Genomic DNA, 14,651 nt, shown 5'->3' on the forward strand with positions numbered 1-14,651 from the left:
GATTCTCCTGTCACAGATGATTTGTAATTTGTCCCACAACTCTCACATTTCCCCTAAGGACTAAATGCCTAACATGTTTTGACATAGATAGTAATGTTAGACAGACTGTGTTTTCTATCTCTGTTTTACTTTTCATATTGTATTGATGTGTATATTTTTATAATTACAAGGCTCATCTGTACAATAGCATGACAGCCTGTCAAAATAAAGGTTAAGTAAATAGGAGTAATTCACACGTAATATGACGTGCAGTTGCACTCTATCACCTGAACTTTGCAGTTAATACCCCTAACATGTTGCAGTCTGACTTTGGAACTCAAACTTATTGTGGAATTCTCACATTCACCCTGCTTCAACAGTAGCACTTATCCTTGTTTCTTTTTCTTATATGATACTGAAATGCCAGAGAACAGAACAGACCTATTTGGATACACATCCTTTTTTTCTCTCTGACATTAATAAAGCTAATATTTGGTGGTTTAATGTTGATTGTGTTTTATTGATGATTTTTTTGGTTATTCCAGGTCAACTTTTTCATATTTATTCGGATCATACAGATCCTTGTCTCCAAATTAAAGGCAAACCAAATGAGGTACACCGACTATAAATTCAGGTAAGAAAGATACAGCACCTTCTAATCCATGAATTACATAAAAGCAGATCAAAATAAAAACACAACACACACTGTATTGTATCTTATAAAAACTGATTTAGTCAACTCATTGCTTACACATGTTTATGTGTTTCTTGTCATGTAACTTTGTCTATGTCATACCTTGTTAAACCCTGTCCCATTCACGGAACATTACTGTACCTTTGGCAGCGTCGTTGTCACCTATCCTCCAGCCTAAACACACAAGGACTCTACTCTTGTGCGAGTCAGCAGACATTATGATGACATACTATCAACACAATTTGTTTTTGCTTCAAACTCCGTTGACATCCATTACCTCAATAATCCATCACTAAGTTAACTTTCACTTCTACTAGCCCTTTATGGTATACAGAGTAAAGGGAGCTGTGGAATCATTTGATGTTTCTGTGGTATTCAAGGGGGCTTCCTATCCTTTGATTGTAGGACGTGGTCCTTGGAGACGGTATAGACTTTTTAGGAAACCAGCCACATCCAAGAGACCAGTTGCATGCATAATCCTCTGGCCTAAGCCTGGCCTCGAGGCACGCTGGATAACATGAGTCTAATTGGAATCTAAGCACAAGTGCAGCTGATGCACTGATTCTGAGCCATCAAAGAGTCATGGGAAGAGAATGCCTTTTTGATTTCCCAAGATGCTTCGAAGCCATTACTTAACATTCCTGCTCTGAGTCCAGGTGTGGAAGTTGTGGCTTTCTTTGTTTGCCGTTTTATGTGCTTGTGTGAAAAGTGAACCATCCATTGATGTCATTAATGAAAGAGATTCACCATATAGGACCAAACAGACCTCTCTAATAGTTGCCCTTGCTTGGCTCTGTAAAGGATGCTCTGTGTGTGCAGGTTGGCTAAGTCCACTCTGACCCTCATCCCTCTCCTCGGAATCCATGAGGTTGTCTTTGCTGTGATGTCAGAGGAACAGACCGAGGGCGTCCTCCGAAATATCAACCTCTTCTTTGAACTTTTCTTCAACTCTTTCCAGGTAATATGATGAGATTCAAAAGTTATTCGTCTATATGGGGGTGTGTTTGGGTATGCATGCGGTGTGAGTGAGTGTGCATGTTCTTTCTCTCTGTGGTGCTTCTGTTAGGTGTTGGATGGGGGAAGATGGAGGTAATCACTCTTCTTCTGATACCTCTCACTCTCTCGTCCCACAGGGTCTACTGGTTGCCATCCTGTACTGCTTCGTCAATAAAGAGGTGAGTAAGGAAGTGAAGTGTGCTCTCAACAAAGCCCAGGGCAAAATGAGTCCACTTGAACATCCGTAGCAAACACCTGACTTTACGACACGTTCGTCTCTGTTTGTTCCTATGAGAAGCCAGCGCTTTCTGTGACCTGCTGGGTACGTCACCCTGTCACTGTGGGTTAGCTGTCACACAGAGAAGCTCACTACCTCAGTCCACAGGGCAACGGGGATGTCACTGAGGGGTCCAGCCATGTCTTGAGTCAAGAAGTGGTTAGGCCACTGTGTGACATGGAAGGTCTGATGTATTTCCTGTTAAGATATGGCCTAGTTTGGTTGAGGTAGCTTACATACTGTAGTGCTTAAAGAGAATAAAAATCAAATTTAGATACAATTTGTCTTGTGAAACGTTTTTCCTGGTCAGATCATAAGGTCAGGAAAAACTCATTACCTTCCCTTGTTCATTTCTCTCCATCTCTCCCAGGTGCAGTCAGAGATAAAGAAGAAGTGGCAGCGATGGAAGCTGGGCATGACCGTCCTGGACGACCTTCGCAACACCGGCAGCAACACGCCACAGGGGGGCACCGGCGGCGGGCAATGCCACCACGACCCGCCCTGCCAGCCTGACTGTCCACAGGAGGATACCCACAACCTCTTCACAGATGCCTCTGCCTCGGGGCCGCATCCCCCCCCGCGCCCACACAACCACCCAGGGGCCAAGAAGGGCAAGGCCTACTGCTACATTTCCGCCCGCAAGCAGGTGCTGAACGGCCTTGATGGAGCTCCGCTGGGAAACGGGGGTGGAGAGGGAGCTATCAAATACTCTGAGAGCTACTGCTGAGTGGCTCGGTGAAGGGGCTAACGACTAGCTGGCTAACTTTGTAATTTCTAGTGTATGGAATTCAAACCAGACAAGCGCCTGCTTCAGCTGTGTACTTCCAGATCTATGTGGCCTACTGTAGTTGGTGTTTCATCCAACCCATGTCTTAATAGTTGTGTGAACATGATCCGGGACTCATTGGATGATTGCCAGAGTGTTTTTGCTGCACTGGCCAATCAGTCTGTGTGTTGTGACTCCTATAGGTTTTCAGTGGCAGATAAGATGACCCATCCCAAGTGCAATATCGCCTCAATCGACCTAGATTGACTTTTTTCATTTTATTTAACCTTTATTTAACTAGGCAAGTCGGTTATGAACAAATTCTTATTTACAATGACAGCCTACCCCGGCCAAACCGGGACGACGCTGGGGCAATTGTACGCCGCCCTATGGGACTCCCAGATGTTGAGGAAAGCTACTTAAATTAGGAAATGAACACCGTCCAACCTTGATCTGCTCTGATTCGACTGTTTTGGGGGTTTGCTTCTTTTGTTTTCTACCTCTTGCTCTACTTGTGGACAAAATGGAAACGTTATGTGCCAACCGTGGACCATCTTTTCATGTGCAATGGATAATTCTAACAATAGTGTGTTTATATGTTGGTATTGGACAAACTCAGTGAGGGACTTAGAAGGCAAGAGGTGAGTAAACCAATATTGTCTTCCCCAGTGAGCTAGCCACACAAACACTATGGTTTCCCTTGGCAACACTGTATTTCGAATTCTTCTCACCCAATCGTTTAACATCTCTAAAGCCCCTTGCTCACTAGTCATACACCTATAAGGTTGCAGTAAATGTAACTGAATACAGTGAGCAAAGGAACCGCGCTCTTACGCAATATCGTAGACCTAAAGGCCTATCATGGTGGTGGCTGTGTGTGAGGCATGACTTCTGCAAATGAGAAAGATGGATTCTCTGATTACATGCTCTATGTGGAAGATAACTGGCAAGACATTCTTCAAATGATGTCAGTGGGGGAGGGGGAGTTTCTTTACTGCACTGTCAAAATGGGTTGAATTATTTGTAAGGTCCTGTTGACATAGTTTTCACTATCACAGAATGGAAGGTGAACGTAATCCAGTGGTCTTTTAAGCACTATCTACATGCAAATGAAAAGACGATAACTGGAATGGCGTAGTCTGTGGCACCTTCTTCTTTAATCTTCTCGATTTATCACAGGTTTATGCAATCTGGAATGTAAATTATCTCTATCGTGGTGAGTTCTGGTAGCCTGTTACCCTCCACAAATGGTTTTGTCTTGTAGGTTTTCCAGACTAACCATAACTACTTACCACCCAGCTGACAGTTTTATATCCCCCTGAACACAGGTCGTAACATGCCTAGAGGGAATCTCTCTTCTGCTTCTGGGAATTAAGGTCCCAGTCCCCAGTCCCCTGCTGCCATGTGGCCTAAACACTATGGTGCAATGGGAAATGGCTCTCTACATGATAAACCACAGCTACAAAATACACAAGTATTCTACTGTATGTGTGTTGATGGTATGTAGGTCTGTGTCTGACAGCACGTTTGCAAAGCTAGGATCCATTCTGTTCATCCTACGTGAAGACGTCTGTTACATTACATATCTGTGTAAGGATGCAACAAACTCAGTTCTCCAGGCTGGAATCTGTGACAAACAAAATGTTTTGCCCTGATTACGCGCTCACCCTCAGTGAACATTTGAAATAACAATATGAGTTGCGCTAAAGGCCACTTTTTTTTCTTCTTTTGAACCCAGCTAACAATCCCCTACTCCTATTTAAAGACTGGTTTTAATCTAAAACGAACACAGCACAACCCTAACTTCTCCAGATATAGCTTGACTACTCTGTGTGTATGGATCTGTCAGAGCGTCCAGAGCCCTCGACTCATTTTACGGTTTGTCATTAGTCTCTTCTTGAGGGTCACATTGCACCTAATGGCTATCCACCGGTTGAACAGTGGTTCTGTAGGCAATTAAACCAGGCAGTTGTCAACTTCCCTTTTTAAATGGCTTCTCTAACCCACATACACACAAGCCCCATCTTCACACATACCAATGGAGTAATGAGAACTTTGTATTTCTGTCTTCCCGTTCACTCCAAATGGGACCAAGCCATTACCCAAGCATGTCCACCATCCATCTCAGTGTCATCAAAATGTATTATGTCAAACAAATGAACTAACTTTTTTTTTTTCCACTAGCAGTATTCCTACTAGGGTTATTACTGGTGCTTGCCTCGATGCCTCTGGTGATATAGATCATTACTCGAATGGTGTGTGTGTGTGTGTGTGTGCGATATTATCTTAATTTCCAAAGTGGCTTGGCTGAACCTCACAAATTCTGAAATAGCATTCACAAACTGAGCGTTGTACTTCACAAATATCTTCTTGTATAATGTATAATGTACCTTTTGGCAACAGCACATGTAATCTTTGGCATTTCTTTGGCCATCATTACAACATGTTGTGTTGTTTGTAAAACTGCTTATGTCAGACATTGACTCTTCAATAATGAAACGATCAGATGTAGCATAGGGTTAGTTAGCGTTGCTAGTATGTGTTACAGTGGTGCCGTGACCTAGATCTAGAGAGTGGACAGTAAACTGTGGTCAAAGGGAGGTGGATTCCATGGATGCCTACGTTAGAACCATGGGGTGAGTTAGTCCTGGACTGTCACCCTGGACCCATAGTACATTGGGTCCATTGTGGCACGGGTGGAACATATTACATAAACAGACAAGACCTTCTGACTTAACTCGACATGTTCTATATACCTGTCAACAGGTAAAGTGGATGCACTGACACTCAAGTGATATTTCACTGTGTGAATATGTTATCACGGGGCAATTACAGTACAAAGAACAGCACTAAATCTCACATACTGTATAAGACTATGTGACATGAATGGACACTATTTTTATTCACTTTTTATGTACATGTTTGTTATTTTCACAAGTAATTTAAATGATTCTTAATCTGCCAGTTTAAGTACTTGTCTATTGTTTGTTTTTTGTATCCAACAACAAAAACAAAAAAAATCGACATTAATAAGGAAAGATATGACCACTTTGCTGTTGAGCCTCCTTATTCAGAAAATAAATCACATTGAATTTCATCAAAATGAAAAGCTGTTTGATCAATTAAATATTTGCTGTCCTGAGTTTGACATAGCATGTGTAGGGGCGTGCCAGGCGGCCAATAAAGTAGGATACTACAGTGGCATCAATTTCCTCTGGAGGTTTTGTGCCCCTGAAGGTGAAGTGCTGAAGAAGGGAAGTAAAGAATAGGAAGAGCACCATCCGGGGAATCCCCATTCCATCTCCCAGGCAGGACCGCTTCCCTGAGGGACAATGAGAGAGGTTACCTTCAGTACTCAACCTACAATCCTGGGACTGAAACCTACATATTTTTCACTGGTCATCCCCAAAGCCAACACCTGCTTTGGCCGCCTTTCCTTCCAGTTCTCTGCTGCCAATGACTGGAACAAATTGCAACAAAAAAAACAAAAAAAATCACTGAAGTTGGAGACTTATATCTCCCTCACTAACTTTAAGTGACAGCTGTCAGAGCAGCTTACCGATCGCTGCAGCTGTACACAGCTCATCTGTAAATAGCCCATCCAACCAACTACCTACCTCAGACCCATATTTGTTTTTCTGCTTTTTGCACACCAGTATTTCTACCTGCACATCCTCATCTGCACATATATCACTCCAGTGTAAATTACTAAATTGTAATTACTTTGCCACTATTGGCCTATTTATTGCCTTACCTCCTTACTTCATTTGCACACAGATTTTTTTTTTTTATTGTGTTATTGACTGTACGTTTGTTTATGTGTAACTCTGTGTTGTTTTTGTCGCATTGCTTTGCTTTATCTTGGCCAGGTCACAGTTGTAAATGAGAACTTGTTCTCAACTGGCCTACCTGGTTAAATAAAGGTGAAATAAAAAATAAATAAATAAAATAAACACATTGGCCTTGTTTGATATGCAAAACATATCAAACAAGATGTTAGCAATGTGTATGTATATTGTGTGATGAGGCTTTTTCTCTGAGCTACTACGGAGTGGTTCTTGTTTTCACATTCTCATATTATTTTATTAGCCACTTGTAACATGATCTTACCCAGTCCAAAAGCAAGAAATCCATTGTTTTCCTTAAAGCGTCCATTTTCATCCAGGAAGTTCTCTGGGTCAAACTCATCTGGCTTCTTGAAGAGTTTGGGGTCAAACAGCACAGAGGACAACAGTGGAAACACCGTGGTACCCTGGAAGAATTACGAAAGAGCACTTACATAAAGCAATTGGCAGTTTAACAAGTACAAATAATAGACGTTTGGGATAGGTTTTCAGAAATGGTGGTCACCTTTGGGATGTGGTAGTCGTGGAACGTTGTGTCTCGGGTCATTTGGTGAGGGACAGCAGTGGGAGTAAGACACATACTTCTCTGAATTTCGTGGATGACAGCGTCCGTGTAGGGCATCTTATGTCTGTCGTCAGCCGTGGAGACTCTGTTCGAGCCAATCACCTCGTCTATCTCCTTCTGAACTTTCTCTGAGGAAGAGAGACAGTCAGACATTCATAGCATTTGGGTTCTGTCATGTATGTTTATATACAGTGTTTATAGTGTATTGAGAATGAAGAAATGCCAGCATGTATGTGCTGCTTACATGGTATGTAATGTAAACTCTCTGTTGCAGCTCTTATTTGGCTGGTTTTCCAGACCCAGATTATTCCTCTGACTAAAAACATGTTCAATAGGGAATCTCCATTCATTATAGCGCGTTTTAGTCCAGGAAAAGGCTTAATCTGCGTCCTGGAAACTGGCTCATTAAGTTGGGTTGCAGTATTATTTGCTATAAATTAGTATAACTTCAATAACAGTGATACAGAAGAGAGGATACCTTGGATGTCAGGGTACTTGATCATCATCAGACAGGCGTGTGATAGGGTGGAGGACAGGGTCTCTGTGCTGGCAGCAAACAGATCCCACACACACGGAAACAAGTTGTCATAGTTGAACTCAGTCCCGGGCTGATCTTTCTCCTAAGGAAAGTTTGAAGATACCTCTAAATCATACACTGATAGGAGATTTATGAGAAAGTTTGTGAGAAACTTAATCTTTTTGCAAAAGTCTCAGACACAAGTAATCATTGATCATATATTTAGGAAAACAGGGCCTTCAGGTGGCTAGTTGGTGCTATTACATTATTTTGATACTGTAAGATGTTCAACATTAAATTCCAGAAATCAATCACTGTTTTACCTCTAGCATTTTAACCAAGAATACATCAAAGTAGTCCTGGGGGTTAGAGGTGTCCAGGCATTTAAAGCGACGATCTGCTTCCTGTCGTATGTAAGCTTTGGCCTTGTCTATGGCCTTAAACAGCTCTTGGTGTTTTCCTGGAAAGCACTCAACTATTCTGGGGGAAATGTTGTACAGCTGGAAGAGGAGCAACATAGGAAACATGGGAAGGAAAGGGTGGTTGTTATACTTTTGTTATCATTATCCATTTTGGCAGGCAAGCTTATAAGACACAATCAAGCCATGCTTTGGAAGAGCAGGTGGTAGATAAATAACAGGCACACGGTGCATATCATAAGTATTCACCCCCTTGGATTCTTTCACATTTTGTTGCATTACAAAGTGGCATTGAAATGGATACAATGGTGATTTATTTGTCACTGATCTACACAAAATACCTCATAATGTCAAAGTGAAAAGAACATTCTATAAATGTTTTCATATTAATAAAAAAATGAACTAAAATGTATAAAAGTATTCACCCCTTTGTTATGGCAAGCCTTACTAGGTTCAGTAGTCCAAATTTGCCTAACAAATCATATAAATAGTCGCATAGACAATAATAGTGTTTAACATGATTTGTGAATGACTACACCATCTTTGTACCCCACAAACAATTATCTGCAAGGTCCCTCGGTTGAGTAGTGTTTTTCGAGCACAGATTCAACCACCAATGCCTTGCAAAAAAGGGCACTGATTGGTAGATAATTATTATTTATTTAAACAGACACTGAATATCTGCTTGACCATGGTAAAGTTATTAATTAGGCTTTAGATTGTGTATCATTACAACCAATCATTTAAAAAAATATATATAATAATAAAAAATGTAAAACATGTTTTTTTCTTTTTTTTTTAAATCGCTGAGCGGTTTCCTTCCTCTCCGGCAACTGAGTTAGGAAGGACACCTGTATCTTTGTAGTGACTGGGTGTATTGACACACCATACAAAGTGTAATTAATAACCTCACTATGCTCAAAGGGATATTCAGTGTCTGCTTTTAAAAATGTTACACACCTACCAATAGGTGCCCTTCTTTGCGAGGCATTGGAAAACCTACCTGGTCTTTATGGTTGAATCTGTGTTTAAAATTCATTGCTCGACTGAGTGACCTTACAGATAATTGTATGCGTGGGGTACAGAGATGAGGTAGTCATTCAAAAATCATGTTAAACACTTATTGCACACAAGTGAGTCCATGCAACTTATTATGTGACTTGTTGAGCACATTTTTATTCTTGAACTTATTAAGGCTTTTGAATACTTATTGACTCAAGACATTTCAGCTTTTAATGTTTAACCTCAAATGTAATGGCAAAATGTAGGTTTCCGCCTAAATAGACATACCCAAAAGTAACTGCTATTCAAGCTATCACATGATTCGGACATGCCAAAACGTGGTATATTTGGAAAGATGACATCTGGGAGATTATGAGGAAATTATCAGAAGATAGATAGGAGTTATAGTTCAGAATACACAAGATCAAGCACACATAAAATAAGTTTTTTTGTTTTATATTTTGAAAGTCATCTTTCATTGACAAGCTATAAGTGAATTATTGATGCCCAGAGCTGGAAACACATCAGACGGCTTCCACAACATGTGAACAATATCAGAAAAAAAATGGGATTGATAGACCAAACAGATGTTTTAATAAGTGGTGTCAGGTGTGGTCACGGGTCGTTTCCAAGTGTCTCTAAACCTCTCCAAAGTAACATATGTCTGTAAATTAGATAATACCAGTGCTATTACATATTTGCAATCCCTAAACACTATTTGTTCACTATAAAAACACAATTTCTACCATATCAACCTCACTCAAACATTGTGCTGGTGTTATGGGGTATCCAGGGTACATTCAAGTGTCCTTTCAACCTCTCCAAAGTGTCCGAATGTGGTAATTGCACTGTTTTTGCACACTGGATGTGCCTAAAAGTCATTGTTCACTATAAAAACTAAATATCTACAACATCAACCTCTCTCAAACATTGTGGTGGTGTCAGGGGACATACAGAGTATATATCCAAGTGTTTTTTCAACCTCTCCAAAGTGCCTGAACGTTTAGCCTAGGCATATCCAATGTATTGGTCCCACATACAAATTAACTGTTTACAAAATACAATATAAAATTAACAGATATACACAAAAAATATATAAAATGTCTTATTAAACACAAACCTTGTTACACATGTGTCCTTCACTAAAAAAGGTGCAAAAATAGAAGTAATCTGAACTATTTACAAATGGCATTCGTGTTTGTTTTACAACCCAGGTGTAGATTATTATATTTCACGTTCACCGTAGCTTGTGCATGTCGTGATAGGCTTTGAAGCAGTCCATCTCTGCCAGGAAACAAAAAGCTGGCATTTCGGACAGAAAATCAGCCATTTCACCCTCCCCCCGTGTTTTGTTCAATGTTTGCAGTTCTTCCTTTTGTCTTTTGGCATGTGTGTTGGATAGTGGCGCTCACCTTGAGTGTGGGGTCTTGTGATGGTTGTGAGGTTTCTTTGGGCCCCCAATTCAGCCATCTCTAAAACCAGCTGCTCTCTGAAGGAGGGGTTTGACCTTTTGCTTTGGCCATCTGCTTGTGGAGAATGAAAGCATTTACTGTAGCAATGTCCACAAAGTGGTAAAAAAAAAGTATTATACCACTTCCTGGTCTTGTGGAGGACCTGGTAGTAGACTATGAGAGCATCAGATAGGTCGACACACCACATGCTGACATTGTAGACCTTCACAGAAACATTCTTCCTTTTTTACCCTTCTTGAGACACGGTTGTTTTTGAATGCCTTATACTGTGTGGTGAGCATGGTTACTTCCCTAGTATCCTTCCATTCACAAAAAGCAGCTTGTTAGTCCTGTTCCAACGTATGGTCCCCTTTTCCACTGTCTTTGTTATGTTGTTTACCTTGGTCTTGGGGAAACAGTTTGGACAAATGGTGCCACAAGCCCTATTTTCTTTTTCAAGAGGGTGACTGACATAGCAGTGGGGGGTGAAGACCTTGACCGGCAGGGGTGCTTGCTGGGGAAGGGTGGCTCCCAAATGTCATGCATCCTCCACTCTGTGGTGAATAAACTAAAGGGATATATTGTTTTAAGACACGCAGAATTACTGTTGACTAAATTTACAAAACAACATTACTGTAAAGTAAAAACACCAAGCCTAAAATGTATCTGTACGGTGACTCACATAGGTGTGAAGGACACACAATGCAATCAGTAACACTTTGGAGGCAAAGGCAGAGGTGAGAATGACAAATAAACAATGGCCATGACAGTTTAGTGGCCTCTCCAAAGTTACAAGGATGAAACTTAGAACAGCAAACAGTGAACTAATATGAAACATAGACAATAACTACTTTAGAATTATGTAACATTGAAATGAATTGTTACATAGGCCTATGTAAACTAAATCCAAAGCACAAAAAGCAGACAACTTAAAAATAAAACGAAATACATATACTAATTTAGCAATATAAAGTAATGAAAATAATTTACTTACAGATCTAAAAGTGGATCCAATCCTTCTAGAAAGCAATCTTCGTCGGCCGAGTCGAAATACTCGTTGTCCAAATCGCTCCCCTGATCCGAGTCCAACCAGTATTTTATTTAAAGTTTCTATGTCGGTATACTTATTCATAGCTGCCTTTTTTTTAGCTGTTCTATATTCTTAGTTTTGACAACAAAAAAATCCCCCTTGAGAAGCGATCTTTTATGCTAAAGAGATTAAATGAACGCGATGAAATCTGTTTACAATGTAATGCAGTGTGCTTGGTGCGTCTCGTCTCTGAACCTGGTAGAAATAGTTCGCATTACGCATAAAAGTTTCTAGGCCTTGCTTTGGCCCACCCAGGTCAACTGTGTATCCCTGGAAAGCCTATCTCATTGGCTACAAGATTGTCAAGGTTAGCAGTTGTGTAATGGATGCCTACGGCGCGTAAGCAGGCAACGCCATATTTTTGATGCGCAAAGATATAGTCACTCTGTGGACATTCGATGTTGCCATTAAGTCGTACATCATCAGATAACATTGGTAATAGACTAGATATGTTCCGACCAACCCAAGGCTTAATTTCATAACCCACATTTAGCTATAGCTCAAACACAGACCAAATCGAAGCGTACCTTGTAAGATGGCTGGTGAAAAGGTTGTGGAAAATAAACATTTTGACTCTCGGGGCTGGTGATCAATAACGGTAGGTCACAGGCAGACAAAGAAGATATCCTCATGATTTGTGGAATCCCGGCTTTCGGTGTGAATCGACGTATTCTGTGTTTATTTCATTTATGCTCCACAACGGTAACCAGAATGTAGGTGGCAGCCATCTTGAAATGAAGTCTTTGGCTCGGCCTGCCCTTATACATTCGCATACCCATTTATGGTAGTAAGTCACACCAAATATTTTAAGGCACAGATCAATAGCCAATATATTCAGCTTTTCGCAAACACCCTGCTTTTGCAGATAGGGGCTACCGTTCTCATATCAGACTGAATTTAATAAAACATCTAATAGGGTCCCCAAGTATGGGGACTTTACATTTAAGAGGTTCATTAATTTGTAGAAATGTATAAAACATAATTCCACTTTGACATTATGGGGTATGGTGTGTAGGCCAGTGACAATTTTTTTGTTTAAAATTCAGGCTGTAACACAAAAAAATGTGGAAGAAGTCAAGAAGTGTGAATACTTTCTGAAGGCGCTGTATGTGCTACCATACCGTTGACACTTTGCTTTTAAGCATGTCGAAGTATGTATAGACAGGCTTGTAGAAGATCTGAAACTCAGGGTCGTTGTATTTAAACCTGCGCCCAAAGACTATGGACCAGAATAGGTTGATGATAGAATGGAACAGGAGCTCTTTGGGGTTCACAGTGGAATCTGGAAGAGACAGCAGACAAGCATAAATACGCATGCATGCACACCACAGGAGGTTGGTGGCACCTTAATTGGGGAGGACAGGCTCGTGGTAATGGCTGGAGTGCAATTAGTGGAACGGTATCAAATACATCAAAAGCATGGTTTCCATGTCTTTGATGCCATTCCATTTATTCTGTTCCAGCCATTATTATGAGCCGTCCTCCCCTCAGCAGCCTCTTTTGATGCACACACACAAACAGATGTCACAGACAAAAACAACATACCTCCATATTCACTGAAGGCTTTCACTAGACTCTTAGCTTCCTCTTGGACCCTCTCCTCGAGGCTCCTGCATCCTATTCCAAGGTTTTTCAGGGAGGTCAAGGAGAAGCTGCGAAGAGTTTTCCATCTCTGCCCATTACTTGATCCCACCCCTAGATTGATGAGTATGACAGGACAGAGGCACAGACAGATAGGATGAATATAGCACAGTAGCTCCCTCTTCTAAGCAAAGTCAATTTTCACACAGATTGACTATGACACGTGTGTCACACCATCCCGCTTCCATTCATTTCACTCACCGTGCTCGTTAAGGAGTTTCAGGGTAATGGCAGGGTTGGCTCTTCCATTGAACTCTTCTCCTTGGTCTACCAGAGCTTCCTTGATGGCCTGATAGCCAGAGACCACCACTACAGGTTTGGGGCCCAACCACACAGTAAACACTGAGCCGTATTTCTTACTGAGCTGATGAGAGGAGGTGAGAGGAACCCATTGATTCTTGAATAATATAACTTATAACTGCTTCATGATCTTAGTACAACTGTCTTATCCCCTCACAACCCCAAATAAGGCTGTTTAATCCCATTGTCTCTAAACAAATGATCAGGGTTGGTTAGATTACTTTCTGAATGTTGCTAGTTACCTGCCCAAAAATATAATCACTAATGTAACTTTTGGAATACACAAACTCAGTAACATAATCTGATTACTTTCAGTTACTTTTGGATTACTTTCCCCTTTAAGAAGCAATAGAAAAATAAAAAAAATATCCCACAAATGGATTTGGTGTGTCATCATATTGGTCTCTGATTGTTCCACTTGCTCAGGTGGAACAAACTTAAACGTTTTCCTTTTTTAAACGCTGAATTGAATGTCATTGAGGGGGGGAAAAAAATAAAACATTCTCGCATTCATCTTTTCTGAATTTAAAAGTAAACCAATAATTAATCATCTCGTTTTTCAAAAGTTGCTCTAATCTGATTACAATAATTTGGGTGGTAACGTAACTGATTACAGTTAGTTTTTTTTATAATCAGATGACATGTAACTGATGACAGTACATGTAATCAGTTACTCCCCAACCCTGCAAACAATGTATACTGCAGCTTCAAATTATTAAAACTATCATATTGATCTATGACTGCAGCGCCTCCATAGCTCCATCTATGACTGAGAAAATCAGACAGCTTGTGGCTTTTAACTGACCTCCATGTAGGACTTGTCCGGTCGTTTCAGATCCATTTGTAGCAAGTTACCAAGAAGAGGAATTAGTGAAGGACCCGGTGGCAAATGTCCATAACTGCTCTGTTTCCCCATGTACTTCCAAAGTAAAATAATAACCACTATGGCCAATATTATGGACAACATGTCAGTCTGCAATACATGTTGTAAATCCATGTTCAAGTCACTTGAGGATTAAGATGTGTCAGAGCAACGTGGCAGTTACTCTTAGCTATGTAGGTAGAGAGAGAAAGACCACATGAAACCTAATAAAAAAATTAAAAAGCTG

The 14,651-nt window shown here is 40.7% G+C and overlaps 2 protein-coding genes across 5 annotated transcripts in view; one reads left to right on the forward strand and one right to left on the reverse strand.

The window, feature by feature from the left end:
- LOC115206008 (glucagon receptor) overlaps positions 1 to 5,809 on the forward strand; it is a 37,625-nt gene extending 31,816 nt beyond the window's left edge. For 3 of the 4 annotated variants that reach the window (XM_029772514.1, XM_029772515.1, XM_029772517.1), the window contains exons 11-14: positions 525 to 613; positions 1,493 to 1,631; positions 1,807 to 1,848; positions 2,317 to 5,809. In XM_029772514.1, coding sequence (XP_029628374.1) covers positions 525 to 613; positions 1,493 to 1,631; positions 1,807 to 1,848; positions 2,317 to 2,673 — 627 coding nt within the window. In that variant the 3' untranslated portion in view covers positions 2,674 to 5,809. Of the gene's footprint in view, positions 1 to 524; positions 614 to 1,492; positions 1,632 to 1,806; positions 1,849 to 1,967 lie in introns of all 4 variants that reach the window. The other variant, XM_029772518.1, reaches the window with a different exon arrangement.
- Positions 5,591 to 14,651, reverse strand: LOC115206009 (cytochrome P450 2M1-like). The gene is made up of 9 exons (XM_029772519.1): positions 14,348 to 14,651; positions 13,444 to 13,606; positions 13,147 to 13,296; positions 12,723 to 12,883; positions 7,963 to 8,139; positions 7,601 to 7,742; positions 7,063 to 7,250; positions 6,823 to 6,964; positions 5,591 to 6,034 (listed from the first exon to the last, which is right to left on the reverse strand). Exons 1-9 carry the CDS (start codon positions 14,537 to 14,539, stop codon positions 5,835 to 5,837), a joined length of 1,515 nt encoding a protein of 504 aa, XP_029628379.1. The 5' UTR covers positions 14,540 to 14,651; the 3' UTR covers positions 5,591 to 5,834.

The sequence above is a fragment of the Salmo trutta genome, chromosome 13 (assembly GCF_901001165.1).
Source record: "Salmo trutta chromosome 13, fSalTru1.1, whole genome shotgun sequence".
NCBI classification, from domain to species: Eukaryota; Metazoa; Chordata; class Actinopteri; order Salmoniformes; family Salmonidae; genus Salmo; species Salmo trutta.